The 27,738-nt window shown below is 40.4% G+C and overlaps 1 protein-coding gene across 7 annotated transcripts in view; it reads right to left on the bottom strand.

Annotated features, from left to right (window-relative positions):
* Positions 1-27,738, bottom strand: part of ift80 (intraflagellar transport 80 homolog (Chlamydomonas)) — a 227,487-nt gene that overhangs the window by 31,504 nt on the left and 168,245 nt on the right. For all 7 annotated transcript variants that reach the window (XM_080185487.1, XM_080185491.1, XM_080185492.1 and 4 more), the window contains 7 exons: positions 23,465-23,644; positions 17,342-17,460; positions 16,921-16,995; positions 13,275-13,438; positions 11,303-11,367; positions 2,015-2,150; positions 334-481 (listed from right to left, as the gene is read on the bottom strand). In XM_080185487.1, coding sequence (XP_080041613.1) covers positions 334-481; positions 2,015-2,150; positions 11,303-11,367; positions 13,275-13,438; positions 16,921-16,995; positions 17,342-17,460; positions 23,465-23,644 — 887 coding nt within the window. The remainder of the gene's footprint in view (positions 1-333; positions 482-2,014; positions 2,151-11,302; positions 11,368-13,274; positions 13,439-16,920; positions 16,996-17,341; positions 17,461-23,464; positions 23,645-27,738) is intronic.

Genomic DNA, 27,738 nt, shown 5'->3' with positions numbered 1-27,738 from the left:
AATGCTGCTTATAGATTTGTTTGTTACAATAAACATTTTAAAACTTGACATCTTGTGTTGTAACCATTTAATCAGTCACTGAAAATGTAAAATATATTTTTAAAAGTTATAATTCTTTATAGGGATTGTAACACCACCTATTTAAATAACAGCCAGGAAAATGTCATACAAACACATACTACAGACATTTTTAGCCCAGCATTTCCAATTGTAAATAATTTTAGCGTGAGTTAAAATTGGCACAAATAGAGATTCGCATTTGCAAATTTTGTTTATCATTTGTGGAGAAATAACACACGATAATTCTTTGAACTTTTCAGAGAATAGTTTTACCTTGCATCTTTTTCATAAACTGTTTTGGATAGAAGTTCCTTGTCCACATAGATTGTGTTTGGATAATACCAAACCACAAAATACATATTCTGCATTCCACACAATATATTGATTTTGTCATTCCAAGCTATAGAGTGCACCATAGTACCTGAATTAAAATTAAAAAAACCTTATTAAAAGTATGACCTTAATTAAAACTGTTTCTTTTTTAATAACTAAAACTTGTTTCAATTTTAATGCATTTATTTGAAGATTTAAGCAACTGTGAGATATTCCTTGTGTAGTACAAACAATGCGTTGCCATTCTGATTGTTCCAAGCTCTGGTACTTTTACAACTAACAAACAAAGCCATTATTAGTAGTGCCCCGAAGATTTTTTCTCCTGGGTTGCTGGCAACTCTTTCCAGGAGATTAAACTTCAATTCCTCACCTAGTTGGATCATGGAGGAGAGGAGTTGGAGGAGAATTCCATGATCAACCATGTCAGCCAAATTGAGAAGCGTGAGTGGGATAGTTTACCTTTGTCGCAGTCACCTTAGATGTCACTTGTGATTTTGGTAAGATTTTTGGTACTGGGGTGAGAGCGAAAACTTGACTTGAAGAATCCAAACAGAAAGGGAAGCATTCTTCCATTTTACCCGCAGTGGGTTTGGTGGCAGTAGGGAGTGAAAAATCTAACAGGAGCCAAAAGTTGGAAATCCACCAGCATACAATCACATAGCAATTCTCCCAATAGTGGGTTAATGACAGGTCATTCTTCCCGCTGGCCAGTGGAGTGAATGTCACTTAATCTTAATGCTCATTGAAACAGCTGCCCACCAGCATTACATCAGTGGACAGAGTGAGGCCCCATGATTTGATGCTGCAAGGAAAGCTCATACTGATAGGGGACACACAACGATAGCTGATGCAGTGGATAGATGTGGGCATGGGCATCTCACAGATGCTGAGCTCTAGGGAACTGTGGTTGAATCAAGGAAAACATTCCTTCTCGACGCTGCTGGCCTTTTCATTCTTGGTGGCTGACGTCCTGCAGAGTCTGGTGAAGACAGCTGGGCTGGACAGTGTTATGAGTTTGCTGGGCTGGTATTTAAAAATGACACTAGACCTTTGAATCTGCCAGCTGATGGCAGGTGGGCAAATCAACTGCTGGCCTGCTAGGTGACTCGGAGGGGAATGTGCATAATTAATGAGGTTCCAAGCACAAAATCTGGAGCAGGACCCATTATTCTGGCCAGTGGGAAAGGCACTGTTGGAGATGCCCGCATCACATTTAGTCTCAAAATGGGAGAATTCTGCCCAATATATCAAGAAAGAAGGAAATGGATTTGGGAGCTAACAACATTTACACAGACTTTGGAGAACAAGGGAAATTGGAGATGGGGCATTAATTTGTATGGGTCAAGGAATTAAGAGCTGTTTCTTTTTGAGAAGTGTGGTGATGATGGCAGATTTGAAAGGGAGGGGTGTAAAATCCAAGGACTGAAAACTTTTAAGATCGGCTAATGCAGGAGCCAGGAAAGGAAGTTAGCTGGCCAGCAGATTAATGGAATTAATGAGGAGTGGGCAGAAGGTGCTTTTTATTGACAAAATGAGCTGAGGATGGCTTGACTGGAGATAGGGGGGAAACTAGAAAAAGATGAAAATTCATGATGAGACTAATTTTCATTGAACTACCTACCAATTTTGATGATTTTTTGTTCTTTCCCAAACCTACGCACGGAGGTAACGTACAGATCACGATTTTTGTCAATGATGGCAACTTTTCTTTCACTGGGTGAACCAAACTGATCCAGTGCAACTTCCATCACTTCTATCTGTAACAACCAGGACAGGTTACCAGATGTAATAACAAACTATGAACACTCTCAGTTATCCAAATACATTGGCCTGTGTGAGCAGAATGCTTTGTTTTGTTAATGTGTAATTAATGATATATGATGCAGTAAGGCTCATTGTCAAAATATACCTCAGATTCATGCGTATTGATCATGCACATTCTGCAACATACAAAATCCCAGTGTTTAGCTAGAGCGAAAATGGGAGAGATGCACATCCATTTTTGGGCTAGCTTTTACACCCAAGCTTGTGCACATATTGCATGAAAAAAATGAGATAGACCATTTCTAGCTACTATAGGCAGTGGGAGTGACTTATTTGCCTGCCAGCAGCAGCAGGAGCTATTGCACTTGCGCAGAACTCTGTGTCTGCACCTGCGCAATAGCAGAGGTCTGACAGAGAGACAGAAAGCTGTCAGGCCTCCAAACCCTCCCCCCTCACTCCCTGACCACCACCACCACCACCCCCCCCCCCAGCCCGACCACTCCTGCAATCGTAGGGGCCCGTGGCCAATCACAAGCCCCACATTACCCGGAAATATAGCCCTGTAGAGCATCAGTGCAGTGTGATGACTGAGCAGTTTTATTTTGGTAGTGATGTTTGACCCTGCTTTCTTATCCCAGTGATTGGATTGGAGCTGCAGAGTGGCAGCAGGAGCACCCGCTCCCCTCCCACTCACCCCATTGATCAGAGCTGTTTTGTGCTCTGTGTGCAGAGCAGAGTGGCAGCAGGGCCCCATCCCTCCCTGATCGAGCTGCCCTTTCCTGGCCCCGTGACCCCAGACCTCGCCACCCCCTAGACCCCGCCCCTTTACGTCCCATCCCACACCCCCACCTTTAGCTCAGCCCCCATGCACCATCTCCAGTGCTGCCTGGTGCAGTGCCAAGGTGCCCTGGTGGGCACTGCCTGGGTTCCAGGCTGGAACTACCCAAAGGGGACCCCCTTGCCCTCAGCTTCTCAGGGGTGGCCTTAATGGCTTCCGGTTCTACCATTGAGAGCAACACAACTGTTCCCCGTTCATGGGGAGCAGGTGTTTTCCTCACTAAAGAGAACCGCTCCTGGCAAAGCCATAATGGCAAGTGGGCCTGGATACTGAACGCCAGGCTCGCTAACAACATGTAAATCAACATTTTGATAAATTTAAATAGTTTATTCAGCCTCTTGTTGGAAATGGACAAGAGGCTGATCTCGCCAGAAATCCAGTTCCGGTAGGATCACCAATGTCGAGAAATTTCTCAGCTCTCGTGCCACTTTACTGGCTTGCTCTGCCCACAATATAAATCCGCCCTGTATACTGGGTGAATGAAAATCTAGAGGTGGCATGGAGGGTATGAGAGGCCATTGGGTTAGATGAAAGAATACAGGTCGGCATGGAGACCAGGAGGAGCAACTAAGGTGGGTGAAGGAGCAGGGATGACATGGGGTAAAAGGTAAGACCATCTGAAGTTATCTGTAATAAGATTCCTGCAGACTACGGTTCAGAATGACTCTGAGGAGTTTAGAGCTACAAGTTATCCAGAAGCTACCGTGACTCCACCAAAATTGACTGGGGACCCGGAGATGCCTTACCCCCCTAATGGAGCCAGCTGAGTCAGGAGTGAATGAGCTCACACTTCTTCCCTGCACTGGAAAAGTTGGGGGCATGGGAATGGGTACACTAGGATTACGCAAATGAATCTTGGAATTAGGTCCCACCTGCTATTGCTGAGGTTTACAGAATCTCCCTGACTCCACGAATATCCAGTCCCCTGTCATTTTACAAAGAGCAGCAGAGACGTCCTAGCAAATATTCCTTTGTCAAACATCACTACCAAAATAAAACTGCTCTATCATCACACTGCTCTTTGTTGGATCAGACCAAATGCAAATTGGCTGCCATGTGTGCCTACATAGATGACTAGGGAGAGAAATCATGGGCCCCGATGCTTCTCCTCTTTCCAGGCCCGTTATTGTCTACATAACGATAGACAGTGCACTGTTCAATAACTACTTGTGAAATGCTTTGGAACAATGGGCCAGATTTTGTGGCCCCCTCCAGCTGTTTACTGGCACTGGAGATTGTTGGCAGGAAGGGCCAGAAAATCATGCACAATGTTTCAGGGAACTTGATAAGACACTAAATAAACATAAGCCATTTTTTACTAATTTCACTCGAACCAATAATGAGTGTTGGTTATTCCTAACAACTGGAGGAGCTTCCATTATGTTGGCTAATACTAATTACTCCAACTGTATCTTTTTATGACATTATTCCCAGGGCTACTTAAAATTTTGAGGTTCTGTAACAAAGAATTTTACCTCTTCCCTCACTTCTCTTGCTGGTTCTTTTTTGACACTACTGCTTCTATTTCCTTCAAGATTTCAGTATCTTTAGAACAAATTCAAACTGTATGGGACTAATTCTTTCTTATTAAACCATGTGACATCCAACGTGCATATCATTAAACTACAATTTATATCTTAATTATAACTGACTGGTTGTGTACTAATACTCCCTTGGCTAATGCACAACTTGTTTGATATTCTAAAATATATGTAAGTGGGCACAATCTTATCCAAAATTTACCATTTACCCAGAACAAGAGAAAACTGTATACAGGATAATAAGGGTCTGGTACTCAAGAATTTCTGTTAATGTAAGAGTGAGCATCAGTGAAATCATGACATTAAACTCTAACCCCTTTGTCTTTCTCATGGACTCTTGTGAGCTGTTTTATAAGAATTGTCTTAAATTAACTCCTTTTTATAAATTAATTGATAGTGTGTCTGGAGGCTCTAATGGCCAACATAACACACTAAACACATACTTAATGATGGAAGTGTGCCATCTGCGTGCCATATTAGTAAAGACTCCAGGTGTCCAGAACTCATGCCAAAAACAGTGCAAGGCTCTTTGCACAAACAATTAGGAAACCTAATGACTGATTTGAAACTTTCTTCCCAAATTTTAAAATTATTTGTGACGTGTGTGCATATTTTGGAATGTGCTTCACTCTTTAAAGTTTCTGCAGCATGAAGAGATGCCTCCATATACTGCACCAGTAAGGCCTTGCAACTTATCAGGGCAAGCTTTCTGAACCACATGAAAATCATACCAAGTCCAAATTTAGCGTAAGAGAGCACTGTTAAGAAATGTTAGTTTGAATAACAAAAAAAGTCAAATAAAGTACAATATCCTAAACAAAGAGAATAAGAAAAGAGATGATGCAAAGTGTTGTATATGCTGCTTTAGATGTTGATAGAAAGAATGTGGAGTTTGTAAGCTTTGTGGAAAACAACAAGCAGGTTTATTCAGAATGTTTACTGTGCAAAAGCTGGATCTCGACTAAGGCAAAACCAGCAAAATACCCAATGATGTCGTGAAGTGATCATGTGATCGCACTCAAAGTGCAACCACACAACAACTCAAATGTAACATCCCTTTTCCCTTACTTCTAATGGCCAGAACAACAAATAACTATAGTATTTATACGGTATCAAAATGTTCAGCATGTGGTAGGCAGTGCATTATTATACTGTAACAATGCAACCAATTGAAAAGACAATCTGGTGCGCACTGATTTCTCACTGGTTGCCTGCACACTTCAGCGATTTGATTGCTCTTGATCTTAGTGGATGCCACTACCCCGAAAGGGTAACAATCTCTTGCACAGAAGAAAGACTAGTAGGAGCAAGGGATTCTTTAGCAATCTCAGTTTCTGCTGACTGATCTGTAGTCATAGATGCTGTATTTTTTTAATTCATTTCTGGGACAAGGGCATCCTTGACTGGTCAGCATTTATTGCTCAATCCCTAGTTGTCCTTGAGAAGGTGGTGGATTGACCCACAATGCCATTAGGGAGGGAATTCCAGGATTTTGACCCAGCAACTATGAAAAAACAGCGATATATTTCCAAGTCAGGATGGTGAGTGGCTTGGAGGGGAACTTGCATGGTGGTGTTCCTATTTATCTGCTGCCCTTGTCCTTCCAGATGGAAGTGATCGTGGGTTTGGAAGATGCTGTCTAAGGACCTTTGGTGAATTGCTGCAGTGTACCTTCTAGATAGTGCACGCTGCTGCTACTGAGCATCAGTGGTGAAGGGATTGAATGTTTGCAGATGTGGTTCCAATCAAGTGGGCTGCTTTGTCCTGGACGGTGTCAAGCTTCTTAAGTGTTGTTAGAGCTGCACACATCCAGGCAAGTGGGGAATATTCCATTACACTCCTGACTTGTGCCTTGTAGATGGTGGATAGGCTCTGACTAGTCAGATGGTGAGTTGCTTGACACGGCATTCCTAGCCTCTGACCTGCTCTTGTAGCCATATATTTATGTGGTGAGTCCAGTTGAGTTTCTGGTCAATGGTAATTCCAAAGATGTTGACAATGGGGGATTCAGTGAAGGTTAGACCATTGAATGTCAAGCAACCTCGGTAAGACTGTCACTTATTGGTGATGATGATTGCCTGGCATTTGTGTACGCGAATGTTACTTGCCACTTGTCAGCCCAAGACTGGACATTGTCCAGATCTTGTTGCATTTGAACTTGGACTGCTTCAGGATTTTAGGAGTCACAAATGGTACTGAACATTGTGCAATCATCCACGAACATCCCCACTTCTGACCTTATGATGGAGGGAAGGTCATTGATGAAGCAACTGAAGATTGTTGGGCCTAGACCACTACCCTGAGGGACTCATGCGGAGATGTCTGGGAGCTGAGATGACTGATCCTCCACAACCACAACCATCTTCCTATGTACCAGGTGTGACTCCAACCAATGGAAAGCTTTCCCCCGACACCCATTGATTTCAGTTTCCCTAGGGCTCCTTGATGCTACACTCAGTCAAATGCGGCCTTGATGTCAAGGGCTGTCATTCTTAACTCGCCTCTGGAATTCAGCTCTTTTGTCCATGTTTGAACCAATGCTGAGTGACCCTGGCAAAATCCAAACTGGGCTTTATTGAGCAGGTTATTGCTGAGCAGGTGCTGCTTGATGGCACTGTTGTTGACCCCTTCCATCACTTTACTGATGATCGAGAGTAGACTGATTGTGCGGTAATTGGCCAAGTTGGATTTGTCCTGCTTTTTGTCTATAGGACATACCTGGGCAATTTTCCACATTGTTGGGTAAATGCCAGTGGTGTAGCTGTACTGGAAAAGCTTGGCCAGGGGAGCAGCAGGTTCTGGAGCACAAGTATTCAGTACTATTGCCAGAATGTTATCAGGGTCCATTGCCTTTGCAGTATCCAATGATTCCAATCATTTCTTGATATCACATGGAGTGAATCGAATTGGCTGGAGCCTGGCACCTGAGATGCTGAGGACCACTGGAGGACACTGAGATGGATCATTCACTTGACACTTCTGGTTAAAGACTGCTGTGAATACTTCAACCTTTTCTTTTGTACTGATGTGCTGGGCTCCTGCATTATTGAGAATGGGGATATTTGTGGAGCCTCTTCCTCCAATGAGTTGTCCATCACATTCTCGACTGATTGTGGAAGGAATGCAGAGCTTAGATCTGATTCATTGGTTATGGGATCACTTAGCTCTGTCTATTACTTGCTGTTCTGTAATATTGTATCCAACATTACGGATGGCAGTTTATCCTGAAGTAGTTCTGGCATACATGGTACTGGTGCAATGATGCCTGTAGCTAACACCTGAACTGCATGTTGTTTCCACCCTAGTTCATCTTCAGTTTGTACTGTACTGGAGACAGGGCCAGATTGAGCCAATACAGTTGCAGGAACCCACTTTTCATATCACTCTACAGCTGCATGCTAGAACTTGCTCTCCTTGTCAAAATAAGTGACTTTTAGAATGACCTTTTCTTGAAATTTGCGATTGCTGATTATGTTTTACTATCTTGGACATCTTCCATGGTAAGAGTAGATCAAAGGTAGTTCTCAGCTTCCTCTTCAGTAGCAGCAAAGCTGGGGAACTCTGAACAGTCCTGTATATGGTGCTGCTATTCTTCACCAAGAAACTGTTTAGATGGCAATTTAATGAACCCCTGACCTGTTGCTGATTTTAACCCAACCCTTGAAAATGTTGAGTTCACATTTCCAATGGTAAGTGTGGCTTCGATTTTTTTCCCTTTTCTTTAAATCTGTACTCGTCGCCAGTTTTATTTCATCTTGTGGGAAATTTTGCTTTAGATATTGTTAAGAAGAATCTGAAGATGATAGTGTAGGTTTTGTGGAAAACAGCAAAAAATTAATTAAGAACAGTTCATTGTTTAGGGCTGGATCTCAACTAAGGCAAAACCTGCAAAATATCTGGTGACATAATGGGGTGATCTTGTGTTTGCACTTAAAGTGGCCATGCAAAAACATAACAACAACTCAAATATGTAACAGAAAGAGCAGGCATTTTCAAACTTATTTTTATTCAACCACTAGAGCGCAGCAGATAAGCTATCTTGTCTGAAACAGATCGAATTACTCACTTCTCACAAATGAAATAACTTGTCCTATTGTCGAACTCTTAGCATGAGGCTGAAAATGTGTAAAAGGTTAGTCTTTGCCAATCCTCAGATATGTGGGCCTCAAAGGTCTTAAAAAAACTAGCCTTCAGATTTGATTTCCAGCCAAAGGTAAATCTTTCCAATGTTGGGTCCACCTTGAAAATGCTAAATTAAAAATTAATGATGACTAACTTGCAACATTTTCTCTATCTATTTCTGTCCTTTGTTTAAACAGTGAGTGCTGATGACAAGCAGAAGTAGTCTGCTGGAGTCACTGAGTTCACAGTGCAAGCAGTTGAACTACCAATAGAATGGATAAACCCATTAGCCCAGAATGGTTTAGTATTGTGTCATTTCGGTCTTTAATTTGTGAATTTAGCTCACGCTGATGAGGTTGTGTTCTCATGCCAATTCCCCTGCTAATGCTACCAACCACTGTTTAAATAAAATATATGTTTTAAAGATGAAACCTTTTCAAGATTCCTTTAATTTTATAAAGTGCTGACAGTGAAACTCTCCCTTCTTTAAATTCATGAGACAATTTTAAATCATTTTTATCATTGAATTAGAGAACAATGATTTAATGTGGATACAGATTATCTATAAACAGAGTAATTTTCTTTCTTGCCAATTTAGCCAGCACCAGTACTACTTTGAAGGTATTGATGCTTGAGGTGGCATTGGTTCCAGCTGTTCTCTAGTGCTTGCCGAAGTTGTTGGCAGTGAGTAAAGGCACATTCTTAAATATTAGAACCATACTTGACACCCAAGCAGATGCATTTTGCAATGGAAATCAGGAGATGTCTATCTAGTGAAGCCTTGACTGATTTCCTCTCCTTAACTAAGAAGTACTTTAGCCAACTATACATGTGGCTGTTCTGCTAAACCAATTACTACAGCTACTATACTATAGAGTAAGCAGAATAATCTTATTTTTGGTTTCGGCTCAGATTTACATGTTCACTTTAGTAGGCCTAAAGTTAATCGTAGGGTATTAAGTCTATTCCTTCTGCATCTTTCTTGCTGCAGTGTGAGTTTCAGTGTCACAGCGCATGAACTGAATGCAAAGAACAATAACCAGTCCAGGGGAACAGATACTTCCCTGAACCTGTCAACTATCGAAAGTGTAGTGGTTTCACCCGGGATCACTTGATCAAATGTTCCCTAATAGTCAAGCAGTACAAATCTACTCCACTGGCATCAATCCAAGAACACCTGTAATATCCTTAAACAAATGTGTTGGGCTTGACTGAAAGCTTTGGTTTACAACGATTGCTGTTATGGTCTTGGTTTTTGATGGTTATTTGCACTGTCCAATAATAACTGTTTGCTAATTCTGAGAATGTCACCTCACTTTTTGTAGAGCATTTTAATGGGGTAAAATCAGATGGCAATGGCATCCATGTGATCTTGCAGCCTGATAAACTTCTGTCCTACGCCGTTAATGTCCTGATAATGACAAATAAATTCATGCCCTATATTCATTGCATAAACTTTGGAATGATAACAGAAAGAGAGATTGAAATCTTTATTTAAGAAATGAATAGGTCTACATGAAATGTTTCCAGCTGGGGTGTAATGAATGGAATATTCCTATTTGAGAATTCAAATTATTTAGGATAACTTGCTTTCTTTTCAACCAATCTACTTACATAGTAATGGGTCTTGAAAAATCAATTGCATCAATCCTGGCAAATAGCACGTGGGTCTAAAAATCTGTTCCATGCCTCACGCCAAATGGTTTGCAATCACCCTGGCTCCTTTCTTCTAGCACAAACACGCCCAGAAAGGGCACAAGGTAGATACCATGAAATTGATTTCATTTGAAAGTCATTTCAATATCATTAACGAGTTCAGCACGCAATTATTCCCCCCCTCCCATAATGTTTCCACCTCTCCGGTGCAAGCCCCACCAATGTGAATCAGTACTGGTCCCCACCAGTGGAGGCCAGGCACGATGGCCATGCCAGGGGGATTGGAGACCACTGAAGTTCCTGGGTGGCCAGGAGCATGGCTGGGCAGTGCGCAGTTGGCACACTGACAATGCCTGCCAGACATCTGGCAGTGCCAGTTGGGCACCAAGTATGCCAGGGCAGTGCCAAGGGGTGGTGCTGTGACAGGAGGCTATGATGGAGTGGGGGGGAGGTTACATGCAGGAGGAATCATGCGGTGGGGGGGTGGGGGGGGTGTTGTGCAGGGGTGGATCATGAAGGGGAGTGCATGTCGCAAGTAATGCAGGGGACCCACTGGGAGGGCTCCGATGCCGTCAATCTGTGTTGGGGAATAGGTGAGGCACATGGCATCAATAGACTGACAGCACAGCAAGCAAAGTACCATACAAACTCATCCACACATTACCACTCATGCAATTCTTTGATATAATTGCTAAGAAAGGTATATACTGGAATAGAATCCCTGCTTTCCACAAAATAAGATATATTTCCTTCTGCATAATCATTTTCCGTTAGTTTGCATCTCCCATTGTAGATATATGCTGCAATGTTACTTCGCTGTATACAACAGTACTATTTCGCACTTCACTAACCTATTGCCTCTTGCTTTGAGGGTCAGAATATTAGAATGCAAAACATCCCACACAAAGCCAATGTTAAGTGAACAAAATAGAACAGTATACTGAATTAAAGTCCAAGTGATCCATTTCTATTTGTCACAACAAAATACCTTGTGAACAAGAGGCTTTCCATCACCGAGGGGTTTTCCAGACAGTGCATCAATAAGATAAATTACTGAAACAAGAGCACAAAATACATGGTGATGAAATTCATGAATATGCTTGCAAGATGTTTACAGGACACAAAATGGCACAGACCTTCCCTTTTGTTCTTCCTCATCCCTTCTTCCCTTTCACTTGCTCTTTCTATCTGTTCTGAAGAGTAGTCCTCGAACTAAAATGTGAACTCTGTTTCTCTTTCCACAGATACTGCTATATCTGAGTTTTTCCAGCATTTTCTGTTTTTATTACATAATGTAATACTTAAATAACTTCATTTATGAAAAAGATTTCATGATGCAAAAAACAAATTAATGATATGAAACCCATAACAGGGCTAGTGAATCACTGAAATCTCCATTTACATTGGTGAGACCAAAGATTTCACTGGTGTGAAGGGCTGAAAAATTCCACCCTACATTTTATGTCCATCTAAAGAAATAGAAAATATTCTTCCACTAAGTTGCTCTCATAAACTACACAAGTGTCAAAGTTGGCTACAAGTATGAAACGATATATTGTAAATATTTCAAAGAATTGTTTGTGGTCTTGCTATTCACCTTCCCCAAAGTGTTTATTCGTAACGGAAGATTATGGGGAAATACAAGATCTTTATGTAAAGATGCTGAAAAACAGATTTTTCCCTTATACGTATACATACTTTTTTCTAAAGCTCATAAGGCTCCTTATAACTAAGTCAAATGGTCATGATTAGAAGAATATTGCAGCATTTACCTACAGTCCTAATCCAATCTGAACTTACAAAGGAACTTTACTTGGGTATCCCAGACACCAACCTGAATCAAGGGGTGAGCTGATAGCTATCCTTCCAACAGCAAGAAATGATGGGAATGCAGCCTTAGAACTTAGGTGAGGGCAGATGAAATCATCTCCTGCATTTCTTTTGATGGCTAAACAAGACAATTCTGGAAAGGCAAAGTCTGCCACAAATATCATGTTGCCCCATGCAACTGGTGTGGTATTATCTCTGCTGATGCCTTGCTCCTAGGCTGGCACCTACTTTGAAGCTTCTGAAGCCACATAACTCAGATTGAGTCCTCAATAAATTATATAAATCAAAGTTCAATGACAGACATCGGATACACTGGCAATTTTGAGATAAAGATCTCCAGAGTCTGAACAATGCACATGAGAGCGATTTGTACTCATTTCCACTAGAAGCTTCTCAAAGGTAAAAGCCTAGGTATTACCTCTTTTATCACACACAAAAACAGAAAATGCTGGAAAACCTCAGCAGATGTGACAACATCTATGGAAAAAAAACATTTTCTTTCATACAGTCAACACGTCAAGTCTGGATGATCCTTCATCAGAGCCAAAGAAGGGTCATTCAGACTCAGAGCTGTTTTTATTTTAGATTCTAGCATCCACAGTAATTTGCTAATTTTTTTTTGATGTGTCAGTTAAAATCAACTCAGGAATATTCCCTGATCCCAAAGAGATTTTCATGAACTCTTATCATGAACATTAATAAATGATATGCAATTACCCCTTACCTTCAGCCAGAGATAGTTCCAAAGAAAAAGGAGCTCAATTCATTGCACCACCGGGGAAACATTCCACCATAGGAGTGGCACGGTGGCACAGTGGTTGGCACTGCTGCCTCACAACGCTCCATTCCATGCTGCCCAGGACCCGCTATGTCTCCTGACTCTGAGCTTCAGGCAGAGACTTGAAAAAAAATGCAGAACTCACCTGCATACTTACCTAGGATAAGTTACACAACTTAATAGCTGGTTTAACTCTGTGGTTAGCCAGTGTAACTGAACCAAGTATCAATATTTTGCATGTACATGTGTTACATAAAATGACTGATACTATACAATGTATTATGTTTGTGCTAAACAATAGTGAGATCCTTTCACACATTTCTTTACCAAAATAATAGCGTTTCCAATATACCTTTATCATCAGCTTTATCTCTCACTGCAATTGTATCATTGCTAACTGAGACAGTCAGGGAGCTCAGTATGTCAGTTCTCATCCCTGGGAACTTTGGAGAAGAAATGAGGCGACCTTCATATGAATACAAATAAATTCCTGCTCCATCAAGCAGAAGAAAGTGTCTGAATAAACAAATAAATATTATCAGTAAATAAGTTCATAAAAACTACTGCAAACATCTGAAATGTTCAAACATTAAATATATTAAATATAAAACAATCTTCATTTTATACTGTTAGAGTGGGTTTCAGATAACCTGGGACTAAAAAGACTAATAGATCAGAATAAATTAATTTAGAGTGAATATAGTATCATAAAACTAGAGTTCCTAGAGTTACAAAGGTACTGTTTGCATAGAAACACATATAACCACTGTTAGAGAATTTGAACATGTATTTTGAAAACATATTCTGTATTAAAAGCATACATCTTGGACAATTACATACTGCTCCAAGCATGATGGGATATAGCTAAGTAAGAAGAACCACATTCTTTGAAAACAATACAGCTACTGAGAGAAGCAAAAGAACCCTTTCAGAAGTGTGGGTCCCAGACGGTTCAAAATATTCCACACAGGAGAATGAAGAGCAATACAACTTCCCAATAAAGAAGTGCTAGGAGACGGAGAAAGAATTGTATTTACGTATCTCCATGTCATCAGACAGTAGAGTGTCATTGGTCAAGGTAAATGACCTATACAAATAATGATTGGCTCCCATTTGACAGGATGAGCAGAGTGGGTGGGTAAATGATTTTTGAAAATCGTATCATTTGTAATACCAAAAACAATGCAATTTAGAGCAATTTGGGCTGTCTGAAATTGCTCTCCAAGTGTGGACCAGGCCTGGGCAATAAAATGTGCTTTCAACCAGAATTACTGTCTTTGTGAGTCCATTGCACTTGGTCTCCCAAAAAGCTCCATTTTCTTACCTTTGAACTAGATGTAACAAATAAAGTTACAGATGTTTTGGACATAGTGAAATATAACGGCCGTTATATTTCACTCTAAAAGAGGAAAACCAAAGTTTTTCCTGCTGCTGCTGCTGGCAGTGCCTGTCAGGTAGAATTCATGCATTAATGCATCTCAGGAAACCTACCGGTAATTGGGATGGCCTTTTACAAGGCACCCCGATCTCTGTGTTCTCAGAGAGGTGCCCCTCCCCCCAAAAACAGACATGGTGAATCCTCCCCCGCTGACAAAGGGAGCACTATGAACGCCTCAGCAAAGAGGAGCATCCACCCCACCATCACTGAAATAATGGGTCAACCTCACCCCCCCACCCCTCTGACAGCTTCCCTCAACCACCCCTCAGACAACAGGCAGCTGCAGCCAACTTCAAAGCAGCGAAGTAATTTTTAGTTTTTCTGTTGTATAACATTGTGGTTAGATACAATGGGAGTACTTGAGATGCATTCGACCATGAAGGAAAAGGTAAATAAACACAGCTGACTGCATGCTGAGTAAAACCATTAAGCTGTCAATCAAAGGAGAGTTAAAAGGACTGGACTGAAATTGAATGGAAACAAAGGTTTTCAGAGGGTTTGAAGATATTTCAAAGGCTCTTAGTTTTCCATGAAGGCTCAGAGACTTAAAATAAATCCTGTGTTAAAACAATGGGACTAAGTGAAAATCTGTGGAGAAGGGAACTTCCCCCACCAAGTGAATGGTATCTTTCAGTCAGAGGGTTTGAAAGGGATCTTCTCACACCTGCAGCTTCCTAGAGAGAGAAAGGAGAAGTCCTTCTGCAAACAGAATGCTGCGATGATTTGGAAGCCATCCAGCTGTCCAGGGGGCAGGAGATTAAGGTGACCAAGGAACTATAAAGGTTTTAGAAGACAGAGAAATAATGAATATCTTACCCCCCAACGGTGTCTGAATTCTCCATCTTGAAACTGAACACCTTCCCCGGGACTAGAAGGTGCAGTCCTGGCATGACACCCCCTTCCCAGGGGATAGTGTCGAGGTTAACCCCTTGCTCTCAGCACCAGCTTACCCAAACTCCAGGACCACTGGGGGACTCTCCTCTGCAGACTAGCAGCGATAGAAGGGCACATGGGCACTGGACCTAACTCCATGACTCTCCTTGGGGTCCAACAAGCCAGGTTCTCGCTGGCCATTACCAGCACCAATGCCTGCCTGGTGCAGTTCCAGCTAGGGAAGCAGGTGCATAGTGGGAGGCTGCTGAATAGGTTATCCAGCCCACTAATGGTATTTAAACAACAGTGAGCAGGCAGGAACCCGATTGGGGCTAGCAGGGTGTGCCAGGTGAATCCCAACTGTATTTATGCTCGGTGGGAATCCCGTCTAATGCCCCATTCAGCAGGTAATCAGGATTCGTGCCAGTGATGAATAGGGCTGTTAAATCCTCCCCAATATCTAAGTGATTTTATTCAGGCAAACTGTGAATTCGTACTCAAAAAGCAGAATACTGTACATGCTAGAAATTGGAAATAAAAATGAAAATTATGGCATCTTCTGAGGAAAGAAACAAAAGTTAATGTTAAAGGTCAGTGACCTTTCAATAGGCTTTGAAGGTCACAGCCCTGAAATATTAATTCAGTTTATCCCCACAGATGCTCCAATAATCTGCTGAGTATTTTGAGCATTTTCTATTTTTATTATCATCAATTAGTACCAATTTGTTGCACAGTTACAATACTACATGATTAACTTTTTAAAAATGTGCTATTAATTCCACCCATCTGTAAGCTACTTTCTTTTGATGTTTTCTGTGCCATGCACCAATTCCTGAGAGGAAAATAGTCTAGTGAAATGCTTCTAGTCCTTCACCAAAGTTGCTTTTAACTAAGAAAAACCTGATAACTGGTCATCACCTTTCAACAGTGAACAGATATCTTTTGAATATTTCAGAGAGACTTCAACAATGTTCACTTCGAATCCCACCCGAGGTCAATGGATCTTTGCATGGTCTGTGACCCGCCTGCTTATTTATTTAATTATTAGTGACAAATAGGCTTACATTAACACTGCAATGAAGTTACTGTGAAAATCCCCTAGTCGCCACACTTCGGCACGTGTTCAGGTACACTGAGGGAGAATTTAGCATGGCCAATGCACCTAACCAGCATGTCTTTTGGACTGTGGAAGGAAACCCATGCAGACAGGGGAGAACATGCAAACGCCGCACAGACAATCACTCAAGCCGGGAATCAAACCTGGGTCCACGGCGTTGTGAGGCAGCAGTGCTAACCACTGTGCCACCATGCAGCCCTATCACTGTGTCACTGTGCCATCCTATGACTCCCATGGTGGGCAGATTTGGAAAGTTCTGCCCAATGCATTTTTAAATCACAAATTAAACGTTTGCAGATAATGTACAGATCTCCACTTTAGGAGCCAGTAATTGAAATTTCTTGAAGCAATTTCAATCATACTTAACATATGCTAAAGAAATACAAAATAGCTGACCAACGCTTCAGTAATTGATGAATGATAATAGTTACATTTTTCCATATTTTGAACAAATTTTAATTTGTAACTTTATGTAATTGAGTGAGATCCAAATTACAGATAAAACTCCCTTTTGTGCATGTAGAACTACTATTTACATTAAATATCCATAGATTAATGCTAATCTCTTACCTCTCTGCCTGTAGAATTAAACTAACAGTACCTTCTTTGAGATCAAAAACCAATGGGGTATTCCAATTCTTAGTACTGAAATAAACAGAGAACGTATACCACATAAATTCATGGATATACAAAATTGAGATTAGGAAAGAAATGAGAGAGTGTAACACATTACATACACATCATATATTACGCTCAGTTAAGATTATGCTTACTTTAAAAGAGTTGGCTTAACATGTTTTTTCAAGAGGAACAGAGCCAAAAATAACTCAGATTTTATAAAAATATATTTTGACACATCTTCTCTGCATTATTATCATGTAATAAAACCACTGAGATTTAAATGTATCATAGGAGAACTGAAATTGACAAGACACCCAAAAGTAGTTTGCAAAAGGATGATGCATATTTTTAAAGAAAAGATTTTACTAACCTATACACATAACACTGCATTGAGGTTGCAACTACCAAATGTCCATAGGACAATGAGGCTTTTATCACCCGATCTCGGAATTCTAAGACATCTAGTGCATCATTCAATACATTTCGTACCTATTACAAAACACAATCAAAAATTAATTACTTGAAAGCATACTTCAGATTTTTTATTTACTGGATATTATCATATTTCCAATAAGTAAAGACTACTTCCAATATGCTTAAGTTTGACAGAGCAGCCATGATCTATTGAAACAGCTAATTGGCCTTATTGCTGTAAATTCGTCTTTGTTTCACATCTCCAAAAACATTAAAATCAAATTAGAAATCAGAATACTTACAAATGGCACTCAAATGATAACATAATAAAACATACTTGGAAGTGGGTCTGTGATAAAATAGAGGCAGCAGTCAATTTTAGCTAAATTAAGCACATGATCAATATTTAACTGGACAACTTATTTTTTATTTGATTCTAAAATAGCTTTATAGTTTTGCCTGGTAACCTGCAATACAACACTTTATTTTTATATGGTTGAGTGTTAACAGATTCACTGCTGAATTTAGCATAGCCACACAAGAAAAAATATATTTACTTTTTGTTGACTTTATGCATGAATTTAAATTGCCTACAGCATAGACACTCTATGACCATTTTTGTCAGTTGTGGCCAGCAATTCGCTGAAGAATAATGGATTTATGTCTGAACAGTAAGTATTAACTTTAAAAATATTTCAATTTAAATTCATATCTATCCCATTGAGAGCTTCATAAGATGTTTTATTTTTCAGTGGGTCTTTCTTACCAAACTACTCCAGTGAAAACAATTACATAGCTTTTCCACAAACATCAGTGCTCAGCTACATTTCTAACTAGCTTCTTTATTTATGTGGCAGCCAGAATTGCTGGACAGTTTACTTTCAGGTGAGTATGATGCGATACCCAGCCGTTCCTTGAACAGTATGTAATGGAACCTGACAAGGGAGCAAGCTATCCTGGGTCTGGTCCTCTGAAATGAGACAGGAATAATTAATGATCTTATAGTTAGGGATTCTCTCAGAAGAAGTGATCCCAATATGGTTGAATTTAAAATACAGATGGAGCGTGAGAAGGTAAAATCCAATATCAGTGTCTTGTGCTTAAACAAAGGAGTCTACGAAGGGATTGGGAAGGAATTGGCTAAGGTAGACTGGGAGCAAAAACTTTATGGTGGAACAATTCAGGAACAGTGGATGACTTTCAAAATAATCTTTCACAGTGCTCAGCAAAAGTGATAAAGACTGTAGAAAAAGAGATAATCAGCCATGGATATCTAAGGAAATAAAGGAGGGTATCAAATTGAAAGAAAATGCACACAAAGTGGCAAAGATTATTGGAAACCTAGAGGATTAGGAAATCTTTAAAGGTCAGCAGAAAGCCACGGAAAAAGCCATAAAGAAAAGTAAGATGGATTATGAGAGTAAACCAGCTCAGAATATAAAAACAGATAGCAAAAGTTTCTACCACAATATGAAATGAAAAAGAGTGGCTAAAGTAAACATTGGTCCTTTAGAGGATGAGAAAGGGGATGTAATGACTGGAAACGAGAAAATAGCTGAGGCATTGAACAGGTATTTTGCGTTGGTCTTCACAGCGGAATATACAAATAACATGCCAAAAATTGATGACAGGAAGACTATGGCAGGTGAGAACCTAGAAACTATTATTATCAAGAAAGAGGTAGTGTTGGGCAAGTTAGTGGGGCTAAAAGTAAACAAGACTCCTGTTTCTGATGGAATGTATCCCAGGGTACGAGAAGAGATGGCAGGAGAAATAGCAAATGTACTAGTGATAATTTACCAAAATTTGCTCGACTCTGGGGAGGTTCCCGCAGATTGGAAAACAGCAAATGTGATGCCATTGTTTAAAAAAGGAGGCAGACAAAAGACAGGTAACTATAGCCCGGTTAGTTTAACTTCTGTAGTAGGGAAAATGCTTGAATCTATTATCAAGGAAGAAATAGCGAGACATCTGGATATAAATTGTCCCGTTGGTAAGACACAGCATGGGTTCATGAAGGGAAGATCATGTTTGACTAATTTGGTGGAATTCTTGGAGAACATTACATGTGCAGTGGACAATGGGGAACCTGTGGATGTGGTATATCCGGATTTCCAGAAGCATTTGACAAGGTGCCGCACCAAAGTCTGCTACATAAGATAAAGGTGCATGGTGTTATGGGTAATGTATTAGCATGGATAGAGGATTGGTTAACTAACAGAAAGCAAAAAGTGGCGGTAAATGGGTATTTTTCTGGTTGGCAATCAATGATTAGTGGTGTGCCTCAGGGATCAGTGTTGGGACCGCAATTGTTTATGATTTACATAGATGATTTGGAATTGGGGACCAAGTGTAATGTGTTAAAATTTGCAGATGACACTAAGATGGGTGGCAGAGCAAAATGTACAGAGGACACTGAAAGTCTGCAAAGGATACAGATAGTCTAAGTGAGTGAATGAGGGTCTGGCACATGGAGTATAATGTTGGTAAATGTGAGGTCATCCATTTTGATAGGAATAACAGGAAAATGGACTATTATTTAAATGGTAAAAAATTGCAGCATGCTGCTGTGCAGAGGGACCTGGTGTCCTTGTGCAGGAATCTCAAGGAGTTGGATTGCAGGTGCAGCAGATAACTAAGAAGGCAAATGGAATTTTGTCCTTCATTGCTGGAGGGATGGAGTTTAAAAACAGCGAGGCTATGTTGCAGCTGTATAAGGTGCTGATGAGGCCACACTTGGAGTACTGTGTACAGTTTGGTCTCCTTACTTGATAGAGGATGTACTGGCACTGGAGGGGTGCAGAGGAGATTCACTATGTTGATTCCAGAGTTGAGAGGGTTAGCTTATGAGGAGAGGCTGAGTAGATTGGGGTTATACTCACTGGAATTTAGAAGAATGAGGGGAGATCTTATAGAAACATATAAGATTATGAAGGGAATAAATTAGGTAGAAACAGGAAGTTGTTTCCATTGGCAGATGAAACTAGAATTAGGGGGCAAAGCCTCAAAATAAGGGGAAGTAGACTTAGGACTGAGTTGAAGAGGAACTTCTTCATACAAAGGGTTGTGAATCTGTGGAATTCCCTGCCCAGTGAAGCATTTGAGGCAACCTCATTGAATGTTTTTAAGGCAAGGATAGACACATTTTTGAACAGTAAAGGAATTAAGGATTATGGTGAGTGGGTGGGTAAGTGGAGGTGAGTCCACAGAAAGATCAGCCATGATCTTACTGAATGGCGGAGCAGGCTCAAGGGGCCAGACGACCTACTCCTGCTCCTAGTTCTTTTGTTCTGGAACTTTTAATTATTTTTAAATTCAGGGAGAGAATTCTTGTTAAAGCAGACATGTATGCCTGATAGTGTTTCAATTCTAAACACTCTAAGCACCATGTATTGACTATTGTCAATTTCTTTACACATTTCATAGAATCATAGCTGACGGACAAAAGTACATAAAATTCACAGCACAGAAAAAGGCCATTGCCCCAACTGGGACATGGGCATCACTGGCTGACCAGCATTTATTGTCCATTCCTGGTTGTCCTTACTGAGTGACTTGCTAAGCCATTTCAGAGGGCAGTTGAGAGTCAACCACATTCTTGTGGCTCTGGAGTCATATTTAGGCCAGACCAGGTGAGGTCGGCAGATTTCCTTCCCTAAAGGACATTACAGAACCAGAAGGGTTTTTCTGACAATCAACAATGGTTTCATGGTCATCAGTAGATTCTTAATTCCATTTTTTTACTGAATTCAAATTCCACCATAACATAGAAACATAGAACAGTACAGCTCAGTACAGGCCTGTCAGCCCTCGATGTTTTGCCGAGCTTTGTCCAAAACGAAGATCAAGCTATCCGACTCCCTATCATTCTTGGTGTGCTCCATGTGCCTATCCAATAGCCGCTTGAAAGTTCCTAAAGTACCCGACTCCACTGTCACAGCAGGCAGTGTATTCCACACCCCAACCACTCTCCGAGTAAAGGACCTACCTTGGACATCCCTCCTATATCTCCCACCATGAACCTTATAGTTATGCCCCCTAGTAGCAGCTATATCCACCCAAAATAATCTCTGAACGTCCACTCTATCTATCCCCGTCATCATCTTATAAACCTCTATTAAGTCGCCTCTCATCCTCCTCTACTCTAAACAGAATAGCCCTACCTCCCTCAACCTTTCCTCGTAAGACCTACCCTCCAAACCAGGCATCATCCTACAAATCTCCTCTGCTCTCTCTCCAATGCTTCCACATTCTTCTTATAGTGAGGTGACCAGAACTGAACACAATATTGCAAATGTGGTCTTACCAAGGTCCTGTACAGCTGCAGCATAACCCCAACGCTCTTAAATTCTAACCCCCTGTTAATAAACGCTAACACACTATAGGCCTTCTTCACGGCTTTATCCATATGAGTGGAAACCTTCAGAGATCTGTGGACATGAACCTCAAGATCTCTCCGTTCCTCCACATTCCTTAGAACCCTGCCGTTGACCCTGTAATCTGAATTCAAATTTGTCCTACCAAAATTAATCACTTCGCACTTATCAGGGTTAAACTCCATTTGCCATTTTTTGGCCCAGCTCTGCATCCTATCAATGGCTCTTTGCAGCCTACAACAGCCCTCCACCTCATCCACCACTCCAGCAACCTTGGTGTCATCAGCAAATTTACTGACCCACCCTTCAGCCCCCTCCTCCAAGTCATTGATAAAGATCACAAATAGCAGAGGACCCAGCAATGATCCCTGTGGTACACCACTGGTAATTGGTTCTCCGTCTGAAAATTTTCCATCCACCACCACTGTCTTCTATGAGATAGCCAGTCACTTATCCAATTGGCCAAATTACCCTCTATCCCACACCTCCTTACTTTCTTCATGAGCCCACTATGGGGAACCATATCAAACTTCTTACTAAAATCCCATGTATACCATCAATTGCTCTACCTTCATCCAAACACTTAGTTATTTCCTCAAAGAATTCAATCAAGTTCGTAAGGCAAGACTTCCCTTCACTAATCCGTATTGATTATCCCAGATTAAGCTGCATCTTTCCAAGTGGTCTTAAATCCTATCCCTCAGGACCTTTTCCATTAACTTACTGACCATCAAAGTAAGACTGATTGGCCTACAATGACCAGGGTCATTCCTATTGCCTTTCTTGAACAGCCATCTGCCATGGTGGGATTCAAACCTGAGTCCCCAGAACATAAGCTGAGTGATAATATCACTAGGCCATTGCCTCCCCAGTAATGCTAGTGTTTATGCTCCACAGAAGCCTCCTTCCAAATTTCTTTGTCGAACATTACTAATGTATGTTAAACTAATTGCAATAGTACCTCTGCTCTGCAGAAATAACAATTAAGGATTGAAAGGTCCGCCTCGCACTCAGTACAGGAGGAGGCTAGTTTTGCCAGTCCTTGTGGTAGTTCGTTGATGGAGTTATCTAATTGTAGACACCCTCAAAGCTTTTCCCAGAGCCCTGTAATTTTGTTCTTTTTAAGTATTCTCTTTTGAATGTTTCTGCTGACATTTAAAATAATTGGTTCCAACATTCCACAAGGAATATTGAATATCAATGTGCACTTCTCAGCATCAGTAAACACACAAATTTATCTGAAGTAAACAATAACGGGGAATTATTCTACTTTCAAGCATCTTCTGGTGTTAACCACTAGAAAGAGTCTTTACACAGCAATGGAAAAAAATGTTCACTTCAGCAACATTTCAAAGTGACTGTTAGCAAAATACCTTTTTCTTTGTGTTTTATTTTATTCCTGAATGTAAAGATGATTATACATAGAAAAGCAAAATAATGTTTGTACAATTGTAAAATAGCTCTTCAACAACTATCCAGAAATATGGTCCATGTCAGAATTAAAAATTCAGAAAACAGTGGTCACAATGTCCACACAATTAATTTGAACTTTTAAAATTTGAAGTTTTTAAAGGACAATTGTTTTCCCTGCAATCCTTACAAAAGGACAAGACTTGAATAAGCATTAGTACACATCTCTGAAAATCAAAAATTCTCTTTTATTATCTCGTTCCACATGGATTTGATTTTTATATGCACTATACCTGCATAGATCTCCGTTTAGTCAATGTGATTTCAAAGTTCTTCCATTCCCAACGCTGTTCTATAATATGGGCAAAGATCACATGGCCATTTCCACAAGCTCCAGCTATTTGAGTGCCATCAACAGACCAAGCAATGTTGAACACACTTCCTGTGTTTGGCTTTTCAAGTGCATAAGACCACTGTAACAATAAAATTGAAAGCATCTGAGCACATTACAATTCATTTATAATATTTCAGAATAAATCAACTCTTTGGGTATCTAATTTATACTTTATTTACAAAAAAGATAACACATTTAAATGTGTTGGGTAATACTTGTTCCACCCAAGTGTGATATAATTACCATACCAAACAAGACAAGGCTCACTCTCTCCCCATGATCTTTAACGAGACTACGATCACCAAATTCCCAACATCAACATCTTAGAGGTCACCACGGTCTACAGGCTTAGCTGGACCAATCATATCAAAATTGTGGCTATAAGGGCATGGTAAAACCTTGGCACTGAGCAATGGATGGTTCTACTCCTGACACTTCATCGGCCTTCTATCACATACAAAACTGAAATTAGGAATGCATGAAATACTCCCTACTTGTCTGCGTGCTTGCAGCCCCACCAGCAAAACAGCAACTAAATAAATAGTGGGGCAAGGGATGAAATGAGGGAAGGTGTGGTAAATTTAAAGGGAGAGGACTAGGCAAGGGAGAAAGATAAATAAAGATAATCAGAGCATAACAGGAAGGGACAGAATGTACAAATAAGGGGCACATTAGTAGATAAAGCTAGATTTTGTAAAATTAATAAAAAGACAGAAATAAAGGCTCTGTGTCTATAGAAGAATGGGAAACAGGAGTAGACAAATTATTCCTCGAGCCTACTCAACCATTTAGTATGATCATGGTTGATATCATCTTGGTTTCAACTCCACTTTCCTGTCCATAAGAACATAACATAAGAACATAAGAAATAGGAGCAGGAGTAGGCCATCTAGCCCTTCGAGCCTGCCCCGCCATTCAATAAGATCATGGCTGATCTGTCGTGGCTCAGTTCCACATTCCCGCCCTCTCCCCATAACCCTTAATCCCCTCTCTTATCAAAAACCCATCAACCCGCTTCTTAAAAATATTTAGCGAGGTAGCCTCCACCACTTCAACGGGCAGAGAATTCCAGAGATTCACCACCCTTTGAGTGAAGAAATTCTTCCTCAACTCCGTTCTAAACCGCACCCCCTTTATCTTGAGGCTGTGCCCCCTAGTCCTACTGTCCTTTCTGAGTGGGAAGAGTCTCTCCACCTCTATCCTATCCATCCCATTCATCATCTTATACGTCTCAATGAGATCTCCCCTCATTCTTCTAAACTCTAACGAGTACAAGCCTAGTTTATTCAGCCTCTCCTCATAGCTCAACCCCCTCAACTCTGGCATCAGCCTAGTAAACCTCCTCTGCACTCCCTCCAAGGCCAAAATATCCTTGCGTAAGTACGGCGCCCAAAACTGCACACAGTACTCCAGCCGCAGCAAGACCTCCCTACTTTTATATTCAATCCCCCTCGCTATGAAGGCCAGGATAGCCCTTCAAACCCTTCCTAATTAAAAATCTGTTCAGCTCTTCCTTAAATTTATTCAATTTCCCAACATCCACCTCACTCTGGGATAATGAGTTCCAAAGACTTATGACTTTCAGAGAGAAGTAAATTGTCCTCTTCTATTTTAAATCTGCCACTCCTTATCGCAAAATTATGATCTCTTGTTTGAGATTACCCTACAAGAGGAGACATCCTCTCCACATCTACTTTGTCAATTCCCTTATCATCTTGTACACCTCAATTAGATCTCCTCCAATTCTCCTAAACTCAAGAGTATAGGCCTAAACTACTTAATCCCTCTTCATAAGATAAACCCCTCATTTCTGGAATTAATCCAGCGATCTTCCTCTGAACCACCTCCAGTGGAACTGCATTCCTTCTCAAGTAAGGGGACCAACCTGTACACAAGATTCTAAGTGCAGTCTCACTAATGCCTTGTACCTGCTATACCTGCATACTTGTTTTAAGTGATTCATGCACAAGGAAATCCAAATCCCTCTGCACTGAAGCACTCTGAAGTTTCCATTTAGATAATAATTTGCCTTTGTATTTTTCCAACCAAAATGTGCACATCCTAAAACCTCACACTCATGCATATTAAACTTCATCTGCTAAATTTCGTCCCATTCAAATAAGCTATCCAAACTCATTTGTACGTTTCTTATTTGCTCATTGTAATTTACTATCCCACCAATTTTAGTGTCACCTACAAATCTGGCTATGGTACCTAACATCCCTGTATCCAGTCTTTAATATAGATTTTATATAGTTGCGGCCCCAAGGTCTGAACCCTGTGGTATCCTACTAGTTACATCTTGCCAGCCAGAAAAAGACCCATTTATCCCTACTCTCTGGTTTCTGTTGGTTAATCAATCCTCTATTACCCCTAATCCTATATAAACTAACAACGTGTATTAACGTCTGTGTGGCACCTTATCAAATGCCTTCTGGGCATCCTGATATACTACATCCACAGGATCCTCATCATTCACCTTGCTTGTTACATCTTAAATGAACTCAAGCAAATTAAATAAATATGATTTACCCTTCATAAAACCATGCTAACTCTGATTTTGACTTTCTCAATGTCCTGTCATTACTTGCTTAAAAATGGATTCTAACAATTCCCAGTGACAGATGTTAAACTAATTGGCCTATGGTTTCCTACATTTTGCCTCTCTCCTTTTTTGAGGGCATTATACTAACAATTTTCCAACCCGTCAGAATCTTTCCCGCATCCAGGGAATTTTAGAATGTTTTATCAATGGAGTCACTATCTCCAACGCCACTTCCTTTAAGATCCTAGGATGAAGGCCATCATGTAGGTTGAACGTGTATAACATTTGTAACAAAATGGATGAACTGTCAGCTCAAATAGAGATAAATATGCATGATCTAATAGTCATTACAGAGACATGGTTGCAAGATGGCAAAGGCTAGGACGTGGATATTCAAAGGTATGTGATATTTTGGAATGACAGAAAGCTAAGAAAATGTGGAGGAGTAGCAGTTTTAATTAAGTACGGAGAGAGAGATGGCCTTCGTTCTAAAAGTCAAGGTGTAGAATCAGTTTGGGTAGAGATGACAAATAACAAAGATAAGAAATCACTTATGGGAGTAGTTTATAAGTCTCCGAACAGCAGCTACATTTTAGGACAGAGTTTACAGGAAAAATAATGAGGGCCTGTGAGAAAGGTATGATGAAAATTGTGGGTGATTTTAATCTACATAATAAATTGGATGAATTAGTTTGACAAAAGTAGCCTGAAAGATATGTTCATAGAGCGTTTTCAGGACAATTTCTTAGAGCAGCACTTGCTGAGCCAACCTGAGAGCTAATTCAGATCTGGTAATGTGCAATAAGGCAGGGTCAATTAATGACTCATTATAAAGTAATCCCACAAGTTATTTCTTACCTTTGCTATTTCTCATCTCTACCCAAACTGATTCTATAATTAATAGCCTCATTGTAAAGATGCTTGAGGTAGCAATTATTATAACATGACTGAACGACACATTCAGTTTGAGGGACAGAAGAGTGGGTCTAAGATTAGGGTTTTAAATTTAAGGGCAATTATGAGTAGATGAAGACAGAGCTGGCTAAAGCGAACTGCTAAATTAGGTTAAGGAATAGGTTTGTAGAGATTCAGGAACAGGCATGAATAACTCAACAAAGATACATGTCAGTGAGAAAAAAAAGACTCTAGAGGGCTGAATCACCATCTCTGGCTGACTAAGGAAGTTAAAGATAGTATCAAAGTGAAATAAAAGGGTATTATTATACAAAGATCTGTGACACGTCAGAAGATTTGACACTATATAAGAATAGCAAAAAATTATTACAAGGGAGAAATTAAAATATGAGAAAAAGCTAGTTCAAAATGTAAAAACAGGTTGTAAAAGTTTCTGAAGGTATGTAAAACAAAAAAAAACTAAAGTAAGTGTTGGCCCGAATGTGAGGAATTAATAATGGAAATATGGAAATGGCAGAAGAATTGAACAGATGTATTAAGTGGAATTTTACCAAAATTTGTCAAGAATGTCAGTCTCTGACTGAAATATCACTGTACATCTCTTCAGATGCACAGCTGAGTTTTCAGACCAGACACACAAAATCTGGGGGGGTGGTTTGCACCCTCACTATAGTGGGGCAAGACCCGATTGTGGCGCCACCTTTAAAGTGTAC

This window comes from Carcharhinus amblyrhynchos, chromosome 3, assembly GCF_965287045.1.
Source record: "Carcharhinus amblyrhynchos chromosome 3, sCarAmb.v2.hapA, whole genome shotgun sequence".
In the NCBI taxonomy this organism is placed as follows: domain Eukaryota; kingdom Metazoa; phylum Chordata; class Chondrichthyes; order Carcharhiniformes; family Carcharhinidae; genus Carcharhinus; species Carcharhinus amblyrhynchos.
The sequence above is the reverse complement of the archived record's forward strand: the minus strand, read 5'-3'. Positions and strand labels throughout refer to the sequence as shown.